Raw genomic sequence first — 15,330 nt, forward strand, 5'->3', positions numbered from 1 at the left:
CACCAACCCCTCATCTATTCCACTATAACCTTTCATGATGAAAGCGATGACACATCAGCGACGATGCCACAACCACAACACAGACTGTCAATACAAGGAATGAAAACGAAAAGGTGATGAGTTCTGCAATTTTATTTGTAAAAAAACTAAGATTTGAACATATATATTTTTGTCCGACTACCGTGTATAATTAGTATAGTTATATACTTTATAAAGCTTCTTAGCTCGTTCACGTTGCTAGATAACCTCACGTGATCTGTTACATCTAATGATGTGTTATTGCTGACGACGGGGGCGAGGGTGTACACATCAAGTACCACTAGCAGTCTGAAACGACTCTTGTCACTGACATCAATGTTTTGCATAAATAGTCCTCTTTATTAGATTAATCAATGACTATCTTCTGTTTTGGCATTGATAAAGTCAACAACATGCTACAGAACTCAAAATAAAACCTACCAACCCACGTGACATCAACACCCCGAACACCGATGTCTGCACTTATCGTCAATACCCAGAAAATAGAAAATTCCATGAAATTTTTGTAAACGTATATGCTCCTAGTCTTGAGGGCTGCATGATGTCTTGAGGTGTGACGCATTGGTTCAACATCGTCCAGTTTGAAGCGAAGAAGTTGGACGTGTGACATCATGGATGTGACGTTCTTGCTCAACTGCTGTGACACTCGTACTGAATATTCAGAGGGCCGAGTGGGCGGCAAACACAGTTGCGGTAGAGACGGCCGCCCAGTGCGTAGGGGAAGACCTCCCCAGGTCGTCTACAGCGTCCATAGTAATCCTTGCACTCTGCAATCAGTCCATCAGACAAGCAGCGTCAGTCCTCCTACAACTACTGCGTCACACTGTTGGTACGTCACACCGTCAGACAAGGGAGACAAACGTCACTGTTCTCACTCGTTGACTGTTTAGTACAACGTGCTCGTCGGCAAGCTTGTCTGTGTCAAGGTTTTATTACATGAAAAGACACATTAACCGACCTTTTTGTTTGAAGCAAAACAAATAAATACATAGCATAATAAACAACATTGCTCATACTGCTGTGAGTAAAGAATGAAGAGGACAAACTCACTAGCTGAGTAGATGGGATCAATTTTATAGAAGTAGAAGTTGTTGTCCGTCCTCCTGGTGCAGCGGTAGGTCACGCAGTTGATTTCAGTTTCAGCGTTGACTGGGATGCAGGTGTGATGCTGTCGAAAATTACATCCTGCACAAACAAACTGTGACCGTACTACATCTTTCTTTCTCTCCAAAATAACGGACTGTGATGTCATTGAGTGTGCATGATGTTCAACCCTATCTACCGCTACATCTACCCCAAAGTGCCTAAACTCCGGATAGAAGTGCCTTCTGGCATATTCCGATCTCTGTCCTCCACCAGTCATTACTTGAACACATTTAGTGATTTGGAGTTAAAACTTTCTAATCCGTTAAATTGTTTTTCTCACTCTCATCTTTGACTTTCTTCTTGTAATAAAGAGTGGAAGAAGAAAAAAATTAAAAGTCTAAAAATTATGACCTTCATGATAATCTCTTTATCACATCTTAATGGGAAGTTTTCATTTTTAAAGAAATACAAAATAAACATTTATTCGTCGAGCTGGGTTGTATTGTTCTTATGCTATCATGTCCAGTTATTCGCTAACCCATAAAAGCGTGTACTTGAAGCCAGTTAAATAGTGGATGATGATGATGATTTCAAGTTTTACAGCATGCCCGAGACGAGATTTGAACCCAGGACAGTCAATTCTTACTGTATTGGTGACATTGCTAACAGTTGCGTCACCGGAACACCATGTTATAACATACGAACGATTGGGAAGTGTAAACAAAGCACAACAGCACACACCTTCCACCCCTACCCGCTTAACCCAAGTAGTCAACAACTGCTCACCATCTTGTACCACCCTGTGAACTCCAAATTCACAACGATATTTGATGCAGGGGTTGTGGCCGGTAAAGATGTCGCCATGGTTGTACATGACTCCTTGAACAAAGCAGAAGTCTGGAAAGGAAAGAAAAATTGTCTTCTGTTAGACAGATACAATCCAGCATCATAACTATAACTATTTCTCCATCAGCTCCCACAAAACAAATGACTTCCATCTCCAGTCATGTAGTATACTCTCACTTACTATTGTCGCTGGATCTCTTCTCTGTATCTATTTTTTCCTCCACCTGCTCCTCTCCTGGAGGTGCAATAGTCACAGTTTCCGACACTGTCGCACCCTTGTCGTCGGCGTCTTCTGCTGAGGTACAGGTGAGGACGATGGCCAACAGCACCACATGGAGACCTTTGCCCATTGTGCTTCTGAAAGTTTTTAATGCCAAAATGTTTTGTTTAACATCTACTTCACTGAGTGATTTTTTTAAAAGTGTATTATTTGACAAAGATGTCGACTGCTGTGGATATTTTGTGTGGACATGATTTCGATATCGTGGGAAAGCATTACTCGATGCGAAAGAAAACTTGCTAAGAACACAAACATATTGTGAAGGAAAGACTGATATAGATATGAAAAGTGTACAGGTCATGAAAGCACACTTACCTTTTGTTGTTTATGCGCTCAGGTAGAGTCAGGTAGACAAAGATAATATTTGCGACTTGCAGACAGATTTCTGTCCTCCAAGCTTCGGTGTCGCCAGTAGACGCAATGCTCCCTTGTCCAGCCACCTTCACCTTTTATAGACAATCCCTCCTGCCTCCATCAGACTTTGCTTTAACCACTTTTATCCCATTCACAATAATCTTTCTGTTTGACCTTTCACGATTAATAAACACTCCTCTATTTGTGAGCATGAAAATGTCACTACTGCCACCTTTTAATTACCTCCACGCTGGAGTCTGTAATCACCGTTACTGCAATCTCTGCAATCAAGGAGTGCAAAGACATTCATTTGCTCTGTATGCTTGCTGACGTCATAAGCAGACATACAAAGACGCACGCGCGGACACACTCGCACACACACACAAGCATACCTACAGTAGAAAGATGGTGGAGAAGGTCAGTACGTACACTACTCTGACTAACAGTCATCAAATCACTGTATTTATTATATCACTAATCTCTAATGACAGACATTTGCAACATGTGAACGAGGTGATACGTCATGGCATGACTCACGTGGACAAATCTTCTCTGCCATTCCGGATATAGTTAGGAGCCCGGTATTTCCTGACTTCAAGGGTGCAACAAGTGTATCAAGTTCAGAGCAAGACATTAGTTCTTTTGGTGTTTAAAAGCTTTTTTGGAAACCATCACGAAGCCTTTCACCACCATCACACTCCGCTAAATATTGGCTTTCCCTTCTTATTATGACTTCACCTATACAGTAAGAAGATTTCACCTGAATAGTATCATCCTACTATAACATATTTTTAAGTTATAATGCATCATACACATACATGTGTATCATAAATCACTAAATAGCTTTAGTGTATAGTTTTCTTTGTTTAAAGTGCCCACGACAAAAAAAATGCTTTGCTGTTGGTTTTATTTCACAGGTTCTACACTGATGATAAGTATTATAAGAGCAACATCACAATACAACCAGCGTTTACTATTATGCCCAAGTTGGATTGTGGTTATTTACGTATTGAGTAAAGGAAAAACAAAAACACGAACAGAGGATACAGAAAATTAATGTCAATGTAAGTTTTGAATGGTTAACACTTTTTCATTAGAAATCTTCCTCGTCGCGTACATAAATGAACGCGGACACCAAAACACACACACACACACACAGAGTAATGTGATTGAAATGCTGACAAAATTTCCTTGGTCGCATTTTCAAGGAGGAATAAAAGTGAAAGATGCAGCAGGGGAGGGAGGAAGAGAGGAAACGTCAAGGTCAGAAATTATATGGATGATTATTTCTCCATGCAGGAGTGAATGAATAAAATTAATGCATAAAAACATCTAAGCGTGCCATAATTATTGGGTAAGACCACTTTGCCTGAATCCCCGAGAGTTAACTACCCCTGCATATGATGACCACGTGATATCAAACAGCCAATGACATCACGACCCAGGATGCGACCCACGCAAGATATCAACTACAGACGACTGTAATCGGCCCATCAGGCATCCGCTTTTAAAGGTTAACGACTGTTGTTTCTCCCTCCTCCTCACCCCCACCTCTGTCTAAATACCCGGACATTTGAGGCCGGAGTCACAGGACGTGGGGGTAAAACCGTCCTTCCATGGGCCACAAATGTCAGAAAAAAGCGCCAGGGAGATAATCAACACAATATTAACTAGAAGTCTGAGCATAAACATCGGCTACTGTGAAGGGGGAGGGAGGATTTGGTGTTTTATCACTAGCCAGCAACTAAGCCTGTATCACAAGCAGGCAGCCCTGTAAACACATGCCACAAGCAGAGAAAAAAAGAGGGCCCGAGACGAGAGCTGAATCCAGGACGGGCAAACTTCACTGTACTGTTGACAGGCACTGACCGTAGCGCCACCGCCACTGCTGGAGAAACATCTACAATAAAATCCGCCATTTACTACTGCACTAAATCACTTTGTTCAAAAGAATCAGGTCGGAATATGCGTGTTCCAGTTGTCCGATTTTACTAACCATTACAGGTAAGTTCTGAAACTTCGCAGGCTATAACACTCGCGATAGAAACAATTCTCTCGTCAAATTAATCTCAAAACTGATAAATAAATTAAATTATTAGAAGCAAATGCTTACAAATTTAGTAGACCTAGGGTTTGTTCAATCATGAGGGACGAGCTTGGCAGTTAGCATCTTTTAGAGGAGGACGTTGTTCAGATTCTGGCTGATGGATGCTTTTCATCCGGCACAACGCATGACAGTGAACAACTGAGGGAAGTGGAGTTGGAGGGTGGGGCTGGAAATACGGAGATGGGGAGGTCATCAGGGTTAGAGTCTGAAAAAAAAGCTAAAAGCAAACAGCAAAAGAAAGATTAGAGTTTTCACACATCTTTTCAAATCCTTGTAAAAGTAACCACTTAGTTTACTTTTATTTTCTCCTATACTCCTTGTGCACACGACCTCCTATATCCCGTTAGTTAGTGGTGCACGTGAAGTTCATGGGAATCTCGTGCCGTATTGTGAGTAGTATACAAGAGGTTTGTTGTGTGAGGGTCTAAGAAATCTTGACAGCGGGTAGACTTTCTTGGAGATAAATTTGCTGGTGGCAGAGATGTGCTGGGACCACGATAAGTTATTGTCGATGGTAACAGCCATGAGTTTGTGGAACTGTACTTACATTGTTGACTGAGCGCCAATATGGATACCTCGAAATGGGAGTGGGGGCTAGCTTTTGTCCTTCCTGTCTGGTCTGCATGACTTCAGTCTTCTGGGGGTTGAGTGACACGTGGTTTGAGCAGAGAGCTTAGATGTAGAGAGGGTGCACTCCTTCTTTGTCCTTACTTGTTAAGAAAAGTAGAGACGGAGTTGCGTCCCTTCGAAAAAAGATGCTACGCAGCAGTTGCTACTATCAACCACTACTAAACAAAGTCGTCGATAGCTGTGTTTATCTTTGGAGTAAATGTCTAGGTGTTTGCGATATCAAATGACCTTCATCTAAGAACAGATTTTTGTGTCTTTTATTCATGGGAATTGCTTAGATGAGGGTAGCTTGGGAGAGTTTTAATACATGTCTGACAGCTGACTATATTTAAAAAGGAAAACTTTTATAAATTCAAACAGCAAATCCATGAACACAAATTTGCATTTATTTAAAATCCATAAAAATTTAATTTATGAGACTTTATGAATATGAGATAAGCAGTTAAAAACAGACTTACATTCAGATTACATTCACATTCAGAAGACTTGCTCACATACTGAGACATATAGATTTCTGTTTACATACAAGCATGCAGCAATAAATTCTCACACAAATCTTACTACTACTACTAATCGTAATTAATAACAAATCATAATACTACTATTAATAATAATGTATATATCTATCAACATTCATATCCCTTATTGTAGGAACATTGGTGGACAATTTAAAGATAACAGCGATGCTTACAAGAAAATATACAGCAAGTAGATACTCAAAAGGGATCATTCACACATGTACTTTAAATAAAGATTTATAACATTTTCTTTCACACTGTTCTAAAACAATTTTAAATTACTTTAGCTTAGAAGCTACAAAACATGTAACTTCAACATTTTCTGATTTCTCTTTGTTCCTTTCTCAAAAAAGGACACAGAGCTATCTTTAAGTGAAAAATGAAGGCGAACATTGATAAATAGATTAATCACACTTCCTTTCAGATCACACGCACCAAGTGGACAACAGAGGTCAATGCTTTTTAGCTCTTCCCACAGAAGTCGAATCAACTGAGATTTAACTTTTTTCCCAGGAAGTAACTGGTCAATATTTTTACAATAGGCACACTCTAATATTTTAACTGTCTCACTCAGAGTTGTGCTTGGAATATAGAGTCCACCAAACTGCTTGTTTATAAGAAACTCTTCTGATTCTGATCCTGTGAGAGATCCTGCAATAGTTGTCTTACATTGATCACAAATCTTTCCCATTAACTTTTTAACAAGATATCCTGAAATATAGTGCAACACATTTTCTTCTGCAATGTTTAAACATTTGTTTTTTGGTGGTGGTTGTATGGAGAAAATGGCTAGAGGGTCACTACAGTTATCAAAATTATTGAAAGTGATATTTACTTTATCACTAATGTCTTTGTCATTTAAACAATCACTGTCATGGTCACAGTCATTCTCATCAATATCTTCATTACATATCATTATGTCCTGTTGTTTGTCAGTTGTCACAGATGTCAGAGTCAATAAAGAGCTGTCATTGTCCTTCTGGCAATTACTTCCACGACTGTGATGAAACAGGTTCTCAATCATGAGCTGACGGAAGAATAATCTAAACTGTTCTGCAGTGGGATTACGTAGATGCCCCCCTTTTCCCCGAATGCAAGAAAAAAAGTTTTCTAAGCAGTCTTGATTCAGTCTATCTGTAAGAAGGAATGAAATACCATGATTTGTCTGAAGCTCATCAAAAAGCTCAAGCAGAGCCTGTACAGTCATCTTTTTTTCTTTCGAGGTTGATTTAAACCTGCCGTTCTGACAGTTAACTGCAGAACAAAATTGCCCACCTTGCCTCAAACGATCGCCTTGTGCCGTGTTGTTTCGTAGCATCCAATTACGAAAGATAACTCTAACCCTGACGAGTTTTCCCGCCGGTCGCGAGTGCACCCTCTCTATATCTAAGCTCTCTGGTTTGAGTCGGTCCAAGCCTGAAGCTCGTTGCGCTCAGCTGTGGGAAGCAAGTGGCTCAATCTGTTGATGGTGTGTCTTATTATCTTGTGGGTGATTGTGATGTGTTTTTCTAAGGGTTTTGAGAGAGGTGATAGAATTGAGATTAGGCGATAATGGATCCCCTAATTTATGTATTGGGATAACATTTTCTTGCTTTAGATGTGTAGGAAAGTAGGATTGATGAATTCAGAGGTTGTACACGTAGGTCAAGGTTTCAGTAAAGGCCGGTGATGGGAGCTTTAGAATTTTGTTATCGATGCTGTCAGGCCCTCTGGTGTTTATTTCTTTGAGTTGGGTAACTGCTTGATGTACTTCCAAAAGGGTTAGGGTTACTCATTGAGATAAAGAAAGAGAGAAATAAAAAATCGGACTGGATGAAAAAACAACAATACAAGAAACCAAAACATCTTTCGAATGAAAAGCTGATGAGTTGGTAGATTTCAGCCAATTATTTGAACATGCTGCTTTATATATTTGCCTGACTAACGTTCACAAATCATGAGACAGATCTTTTACAACGCTTCATACCACACTCACATTGCTAGTTAATTTCATTAATTTTTATTTGTTGCATTTAATGGTGGGTTACTGACGATGGGACAATTCAAGTGGTTCAAGAAGTAGACTTTTTTATTTCTATCACCGCTAGCATTCTACAATTGGTCTTTGCCACGTCGCCTGACATGTAGTGTCTGACATAGTCTACATTACTAGATGTTTCAAAGACTTTCTTCTACTTTGTACTTTTCATATCCCACTGACCCGCCTTTGATAAAGTAAACAACATGCTACGGAAGTGAAAAAAAAAACAACATTAGGACCTCGAACACTGAAGTTTGTTCTCATCGTCAATTCCAATACAGTAGCAACCACCCTAAATTTTAACAGGTAGATGTCAGTAGACTTGAGCTGGTTACATGGCGTCTTCACATTTCAATAGAGGCTTGTATTCAACATCGTCCAGTTTGAAGAGAAGTTGGACGTGTGACATCGTGGATGTGACGTTCTTGCTCAACTGCTGTGACACTCGTACTGAATATTCAGAGGGCCGAGTGGGCGGCAAACACAGTTGTGGTAGAGACGGCCGCGCAGTACGTAGGGGAAGACCTCCCCAGGTCGTCTACAGCGTCCATAGTAATCCTTGCACTCTGCAATCAGTCCGTCAGACAAGCGGCGTCAGTCCTCCTACAACTACTGCGTCACACTGTCGGTACGTCACACCGTCAGACAAGGGAGACAAACGTCACTGTTCTCACTCGTTGACTGTTTCATACAACGTGCGCGTCGGCAAGCGTGTCTGTGTCAAGGTTTTATTACATGAAAAGATACTTTATTAACAGATCATTGAAAACAATTAATAAATACAAAACATAATAAATACAAACATGAAAATTAGTACGGGAAAAAATTTACAAAAGTCTACAAACACCCCAACAGTAAGACATACAACCAAAAAATACAAATATCAGCAAACCGATAGCCTTGGGCAAACATGAAAGGAAGTGTTTTTGATAGATTAATCAGCAGTAATGACCCAAACTAAGTCTATCGCCCACCACCTGATGTGAGTAAATAGCTGAGAAAACAACTCACTAGCTAAGTAGACGGGGTCGAGGCTGTAGTAGAAGAACCTGCTGTCCACCCTCTTGGTGCAGCGGTAGGTCACGCATTCGATTTCAACGTCGGCGTTGATCGGGTAGCAGGAGCGTGTTTGTCCGGAATAACACCCTGTACAGACAATACCGTACTTCATCTTTCCTCTTCTCCAGAATTGTACTTGTAATATCATCAAGTGTATATGGTGTTCTACACTGACTCGGTATTGGTGTTTTGAACCGAGCCAGCAAATAAGGCTACATCATCGTAATGCGTAAACAGATCCCACATGCAGACAATGAACAGCGTGCCCCAGACGAGATCTGAACCCAGAACAGCCAATTATAATTGTTTTGGTGGCCGAACGTCAAACTTAGGAAAAACGATTAAAAAGTGTAAAACGATTTCAACAGCACAAACCCTCTATCCTTACCCCAGTCATCCCATTTAACCCGTGTAGTTAACAAATGCTCACCATCTTCCAACATTCTTTGAACTCCAAATTCACAACGGTATTTCACGCAGGGGTTGTGGCCTGTAAAGATGTCGCCATGGTTGTACATGACTCCTTCACAAAGCAGAAGTCTGGAAAGGAAAGAAAAATGGTCTTCTGTTAGACAGATACAATCCAGCATCATAACTATAACTATTTCTCCATCAGCTCTCACAAAACAAATGACTTCCATCTCCAGTCATGTAGTATACTCTCACTTACTATTGTCGCTGGATCTCTTCTCTGTATCTATTTTTTCCTCCACCTGCTCCTCTCCTGGAGGTGCAATAGTCACAGTTTCTGACACTGTCGCACCCTTGTCGTCGGAATCTTCTGCTGAGGTACAGGTAAGGACGATGGCCAACAGCACCACATGGAGACCTTTGCCCATTGTGCTTCTGAAAGTTTGCAACAGCAAAATGTTTTCTTTAAGGTCTACTTGAGTCTGATTGACTTTATTTGAAGCGAAAATGTGAAAGAAAACTCACGATAAACACAGGCTAGCTAAAACAACGATACAGAAAATTACAATTCCATAATTTTTAAATGAAGGTAGACAAGCAGTTCCTCTTGTGGATAGACAGACATGTAGCAAAGTAGTGAGTCATATGGTGAGTTAAATCTGATATAGATATGAAAATAGATGTAGTACACAAGTCGTGAAAACACACTAACCTTTTTCTGTCTCAGCTTAAATGAGTCCGGTAGAAAATAGTAATATTTGCTCAGATTCCTGTGTTTGTTGTTTTCCAGCAGACGGAATCAGCAACTGTAGCGCCCTTGTCTCCTTTTATAAGCGGCAGACAATCTCTTGCATCTGTTTTTTTAACCACCTTTGCCCCTGCCACTGTGATCTTTCTGTTCGACCTTTTAAGAGAAACAAATAGTCCTTTATTTATTTTCATGAAAATGTCACTCCCGCCAGCTTTCAACAAACCCCAGGCAGGCGGCTGTCATTACCATTAATGCAGTCTCTGCAATTAAAGAGTGAGAAGACATTGATATGCTGTGTAGTCCTCCACAGTAGGGTAGCCCTATAGGACTGAACTCAACTGGACTTTCTGTCCTGGTGATCGTGATGCGTGCAAATAAATTTTAATAACAGAAAAAATTAATATTGGTTTTATTTTACAAATTCAACGCTGATAACAATTATTATACGGAAGAATAATATCACAATACAACCAGTAAAGCTGTATGCACTTAAAACAGCCACGTATTGTGCTCTTTGTCTAAGTGGATTGTGATTAGTTACGTTGTGAGCAAAAGAAAAATAATGACATGAACCCAAACAACAAAGAATTAATGTCAATGTAGACTTTCCATAGTTTTCACTTTTACACACACACACACAGAGACAAAGAGGTGGGGAACTAAAAAATAGAGCAAATTTAGCTTCATCCTTTTTGAAATGTTGCGTATAATGATCATTTCTTAATATCTCTCAATGGGCGAATACAAATGTGTTCAACAAAAAAAACATTACCATAATTACTGAGTAAGACCACTTTGCTTGAAACCCAGAGAGTTAACTACCCATTTATATGATAACCACGGTACATCAACTTAGTAGCTGCTCAGCTAGTGGCCTCACGATTCTGAATACGACTCTGGACATAAACTGTAAACGAATGTAACAGACTCAACGGGAATCAGCTTATTAATCACTGCTGTTCCTCCCACCTCCTCACACCGACCACTGTGTACATACGTGGACACATTTGAGGCCTGAGTCACTGGAAGTGGAGGTATAAACGTCCTCCACAAAATGTCAGAAAAAAACAGAGAGTAAGATAATCAACACAACATTCACTGAAAGTTATCAAACTTCTGCTGGGGAAATATCTACAATAAAAATCACTTTTTAACAATAAAGAAAATAACTTCACGCCATCAAACACTGTTAAGTAAATCCTTTATCTGAAAAGAATCAGGTTTGCCGTTAGTGGGTTCGCGTTGTTCGGTGTTACTAAGCACAACAGGCAAGTTTTGACACTACGCAGGCTACAACATTTAAAAGATGATCAACTATCTTATCAAATTACTCTAAAAGGTGATAAATATAGCATATCTGTAAAAAATAAAATGCTTACAAATTTTGTAGACTTGGTAGAGCTAGCGGTTGTCATAACTGCTCGAACTTAGCAATCAGCATTTTTTACTGTAAGACTGGTTACTCGTATTATGGACTGATGGATACATAGAATGTTGCAGCTAGTCAGTGAATAACTGACGAGGGTGGAGTTGGAGGATGGGGCTGGGAATAGGGGTTGGGGGTTGGGAGGTCATCTTACTTCCAGTAAAAGGTTAAAAAAAGTAAGCTAGTACAAAACAGTAAAGAAAGATTCCCGCTTCAGATCTTTGCAAGACTAGCCATTTAGTTTATTTTTATTTTCTCCTACATTCTTTAAAATGTTGCCAAAATAATATGATTTATATTTCGTTTCCCCTTCAATGTAAACGCAGCACTTATGATCTCACTCCATTGGTCGGTTTTAAAAGCGGAAATGGAACACTACGGAACATGACCAATGGTAGTTTACGTATGTGCAGTATATTTGCCATAAAATACCTGTTCTGTTCAACATTAAGTGCATTAATTAAGATGAAATATGTATTAAAAAGAAGTGCGTCACAGGACAAAACTAAAATAAAAAAGATATCTTCAAAAGAACACACCTCGTCATGGATAACAGCTGTACAAATGACAATTCGCGAAGTCTGCTTACATAACAACTATTGTTAATACAAAGAAAGTAGCCCTAAAACAACTGACTGAACAACATATTCTGTTCTAGAGTCATAGAGCTCCGTTTTGCACAGGGGTAGTAATCCCTGATTACATGCGTCTAAAAATTGCAGTGCTCTCCCTTTGTATGTTGTCTGGCAAAAAGTTATAGCCTACTTTCAAAGCTTATTTCGGGCGTCTTTCTTTGTTTTGTTTTTTGTTTTTGTTTGTTTTTTGTTTTTTTTGTTTTTTTTGGTTTGTTTTTGTTTTTGTTAGTTTGTTGTTTTTGTTTTTTTGAAAAGAACATTTTGAATCTTTCCCCATCTTTTCGTGGAAATCGGGTGCAGCACATTCCCGAGGCGTGGTTCTCACTATGGAAACCACACGTCATAGGGTCACGTGACGGAGAACGAGATTTAGTCGAAGCAAAAAAAAAAACAACAAAAGAGTCCCGTGTAATTTCTCTTATTAAACACAACATTCTACTAAAAACCTTCAACGTCTTCCACATGAACACACATATAAATAGACGAGATTCAAATTTATCTTACTCTTTACGCGATTCTAAGCACTTTTATTTTGCCTTTAGAATCCCTATATAAACATTGGGTTGTAAAACGCTATATACATTGTTCTAGTACAACACAGATTTAATGTATGCTTATTAGGTGTGATTTGTCAAACAAAGTTTTCTTTTTGAATAGTGTGCTCGTACATAATCTGAAGAATGAAGAAAACTCGAGAAGACATTGTAGAATGTAGAGGCTTCATCGGATGATTGTATTAAGGAGTACTAAGCATAAATTCCACTTCAATATTTATGTTTCTTGAGATTATTACCTTCTAAATGTTACATTACAAATCTCTCTAAGGAAGCTCAACTTTCGCGTAGGTAAAGCACTTTTAATCTGCTCAGTGAAGACTTCAAAGTGCATGGAGACCCCCAACATTCAGCACTTAAGTGTAGCTACTCTGTCAACTACCTACAGTTATTTATCATGGCTTTACCTACTGGTAGTGTAGAAACAGATGGTTAAGCCTTAGAGTAAAGCCGCAAAGAATAATAAAAGTGACATGAGGATGCAATCTAAGCTTGTAAAACAAGTGGAATGATCCGTTAAGTCTCTGGTTAATGTCAATCAGTGACATATTTCCTTGACATCATTAGCGCGTTTATATATTGATAAATGTTAGGTATATTTAAGCCACCATTACGAACAGTTTTCACTACAACTTTCCTGTTTATTCGATCAGGTTTTCCATCCCACACAAAGTTAAAGCATTTCTATTGGAGTTCCTTCTAGGAAATCTTAGTGTGCCCTCCGACTCGTCGTCACTTAGAAACTCATCGATGAGTGTAGCAAGGGCTATCACAAGCGATGACATAAACTTATTGAAAGATCTTGAAGTGAAATAATACCATAATCTTACCGAGAGGGACCCTTCAGATAGTTGTTTTGCGTCTTTCCTGTATGACTGTAAAGTTTCAGCAGAGTGGTTAGCACTTTAGTCGGGAGAAAACGAACACACTTAGCACATACACGCTCCTAAACGAATTCTCTCTCAAATATCTGTTTAATATATTTGATATTAATTTCTCAATTCTTTAAAATTTCTTGCTTTTGCTCTTGTGTGCATGTGCGTGTGTGAGAGAGAGAGAAGGGAGAGGGAGAGATAAAGAGGGAGTAGGAAGAAGAAGAGAATAGAACTAAAACTGAAGTGTACTCATTACAGTACCTTTATTCCGAAAAAAATACTTTTGTTTTAAGAAATTTAAAGTTAAACACTTTTACTTTGAATAACTCGAAAACATTATGAATACATATTCACATTCTATTTTTGAGGACAGTTAAAGGGATACAGGTGTCAGGACTGGTTCAAGTTAATTCAGTAGAATTAATTAGCAAACTTCAATCTGAAGCTAGATTTTTGTTTAGGGTTACGTTTAGAAAGAGACTACGCCATTGCATCGTGAGCTTTACACTCACCACCGGCCTAAACACACATGACTCATCAAGCAGACATAAAGAACACACACGGAACAGTAATCGCTGAATAACTAACGAACTTTGCGATCAGCAATAGGATTGATAAATTTGATTTTATTTTATCCAGGCTGTACTCGAAGGTGGGAAGGAGGTATCGGCCCTATTTCTAATGCTGTTGGTGCATTAAGGTGGTCATCACTCATTTGTCAATCACTCAAGATAAAACGCTCTTCATTGAAGTCAATCTACTTTTAAAGCTATATATGGATTAAAAAGCTAAATGTCACTGAACACCAATGGAAAGATGTAAAGATAAAGATAGACCCAAAACTCGTAGATATAGATAAATATGGCCCAAATGTGTAAAATGACACACAACATAAAAATAAATTTTGGGAAGATGTATTAAATGCTTATAAGGAATTATATTATTATGTCAAGCCAGAAACATCAAAGGAGGTAATGGCAGAACCAATTAATACACTTAAACAGTAGATTTCAGCTTGGCAAGAAGGTTATTTTCTTTAAAAACTGGGTTAGTAAAGGGTTATATAGAATTCAACATTTTTATAATGAATCTGGAGTACTTTTGTCCCTGGGTGAAATTAATGCCAAGTATGGAACAACAATAGATATAGTTACATACATGGGCTGTGCAAAAATAATTAAAAAATTTATACAGTCAATGGGCATTACAATTAGGAACAACACTGCGCAAGAAACATCAAAAACTATTAAACTAATTAATTCTATAAAGAAAGGTTCCAAATATTATTACGAAATATTGACAAAAAATACAATCAGGCCCAAATGTTGTGAAAAGTGGGAAAATAAAATGGGGGCCCAATTACCCTGGAAAATAATATTTTCAAAGGTTCAAGGAATAAAATATTAAACTGAGATGGTTTCAGTGCAGATTACACACAGAATTCTAGGTACAAACTCCTGGCAGAATATATGGGGTAGAAGTTAATAATAAATGCACTTTCTGTGGCAATGAAAGGGAGACAATTGAACATCTATTTTGGCGCTGTAAGGCAACCAAACTATTTTGGACAAGCCTAGAAAAGGCAATAAGGGAAAAATGCTCTAAAAATAATAAATTAGCACTTAACGAATCTGTAATACTATTTTGATATGAAGCAAACTGTCCAATAGATAAGGTGTTAGAGAATATACTACTAGAAGCAAAGTTGTTTATCTATAAATGTAAAATAGAGAAGAAAC

General features: G+C 38.7%; 1 protein-coding gene across 3 annotated transcripts; it reads right to left on the reverse strand.

Annotated features, from left to right (window-relative positions):
• Window positions 1-114: 114 nt before the first annotated feature.
• On the reverse strand, window positions 115-11,495 carry LOC112568087. 3 transcript variants are annotated; one of them, XR_003099988.1, is made up of 6 exons: window positions 11,481-11,495; window positions 10,063-10,254; window positions 9,610-9,785; window positions 9,370-9,479; window positions 8,892-9,026; window positions 7,844-8,446 (listed from the first exon to the last, which is right to left on the reverse strand). XR_003099988.1 is itself a non-coding variant. In XM_025245174.1 (5 exons), exons 2-5 carry the CDS (start codon window positions 2,319-2,321, stop codon window positions 670-672), a joined length of 552 nt encoding a protein of 183 aa, XP_025100959.1. In that variant the 5' UTR covers window positions 2,322-2,328; window positions 10,063-10,182; the 3' UTR covers window positions 115-669. The 3 variants fall into 3 exon arrangements, 2 of the variants coding, with proteins under 2 accessions (XP_025100959.1, XP_025100970.1); XM_025245174.1 differs by lacking the exons at window positions 7,844-8,446; window positions 8,892-9,026; window positions 9,370-9,479; window positions 9,610-9,785; window positions 11,481-11,495 and adding exons at window positions 115-806; window positions 1,090-1,224; window positions 1,912-2,022; window positions 2,153-2,328 and having other exon boundaries at window positions 10,063-10,182; XM_025245185.1 differs by lacking the exons at window positions 7,844-8,446; window positions 8,892-9,026; window positions 9,370-9,479; ... (1 more) ...; window positions 10,063-10,254; window positions 11,481-11,495 and adding exons at window positions 115-806; window positions 1,090-1,224; window positions 1,912-2,022; window positions 2,153-2,328; window positions 2,567-2,706.
• Between the last annotated feature and the right edge of the window lie 3,835 nt (window positions 11,496-15,330).

Source organism: Pomacea canaliculata, linkage group LG1, assembly GCF_003073045.1.
Source record: "Pomacea canaliculata isolate SZHN2017 linkage group LG1, ASM307304v1, whole genome shotgun sequence".
Taxonomy (NCBI): Eukaryota; Metazoa; Mollusca; class Gastropoda; order Architaenioglossa; family Ampullariidae; genus Pomacea; species Pomacea canaliculata.

Bases quoted from the DNA above. Each gene is read 5' to 3' on its own strand.
- LOC112568087 (XM_025245174.1), bottom strand. From the start codon at position 2,321: ATGGGCAAAGGTCTCCATGTGGTGCTGTTGGCCATCGTCCTCACCTGT. The intron at 1,225-1,911 runs GTGAGCAGTTGT...TTGTTTGTGCAG, and splicing joins TCACAGGGTGGTACAAGATG to GATGTAATTTTCGACAGCAT. The intron at 807-1,089 runs GTGAGTTTGTCC...GACTGATTGCAG, and splicing joins TGATCCCATCTACTCAGCTA to AGTGCAAGGATTACTATGGA.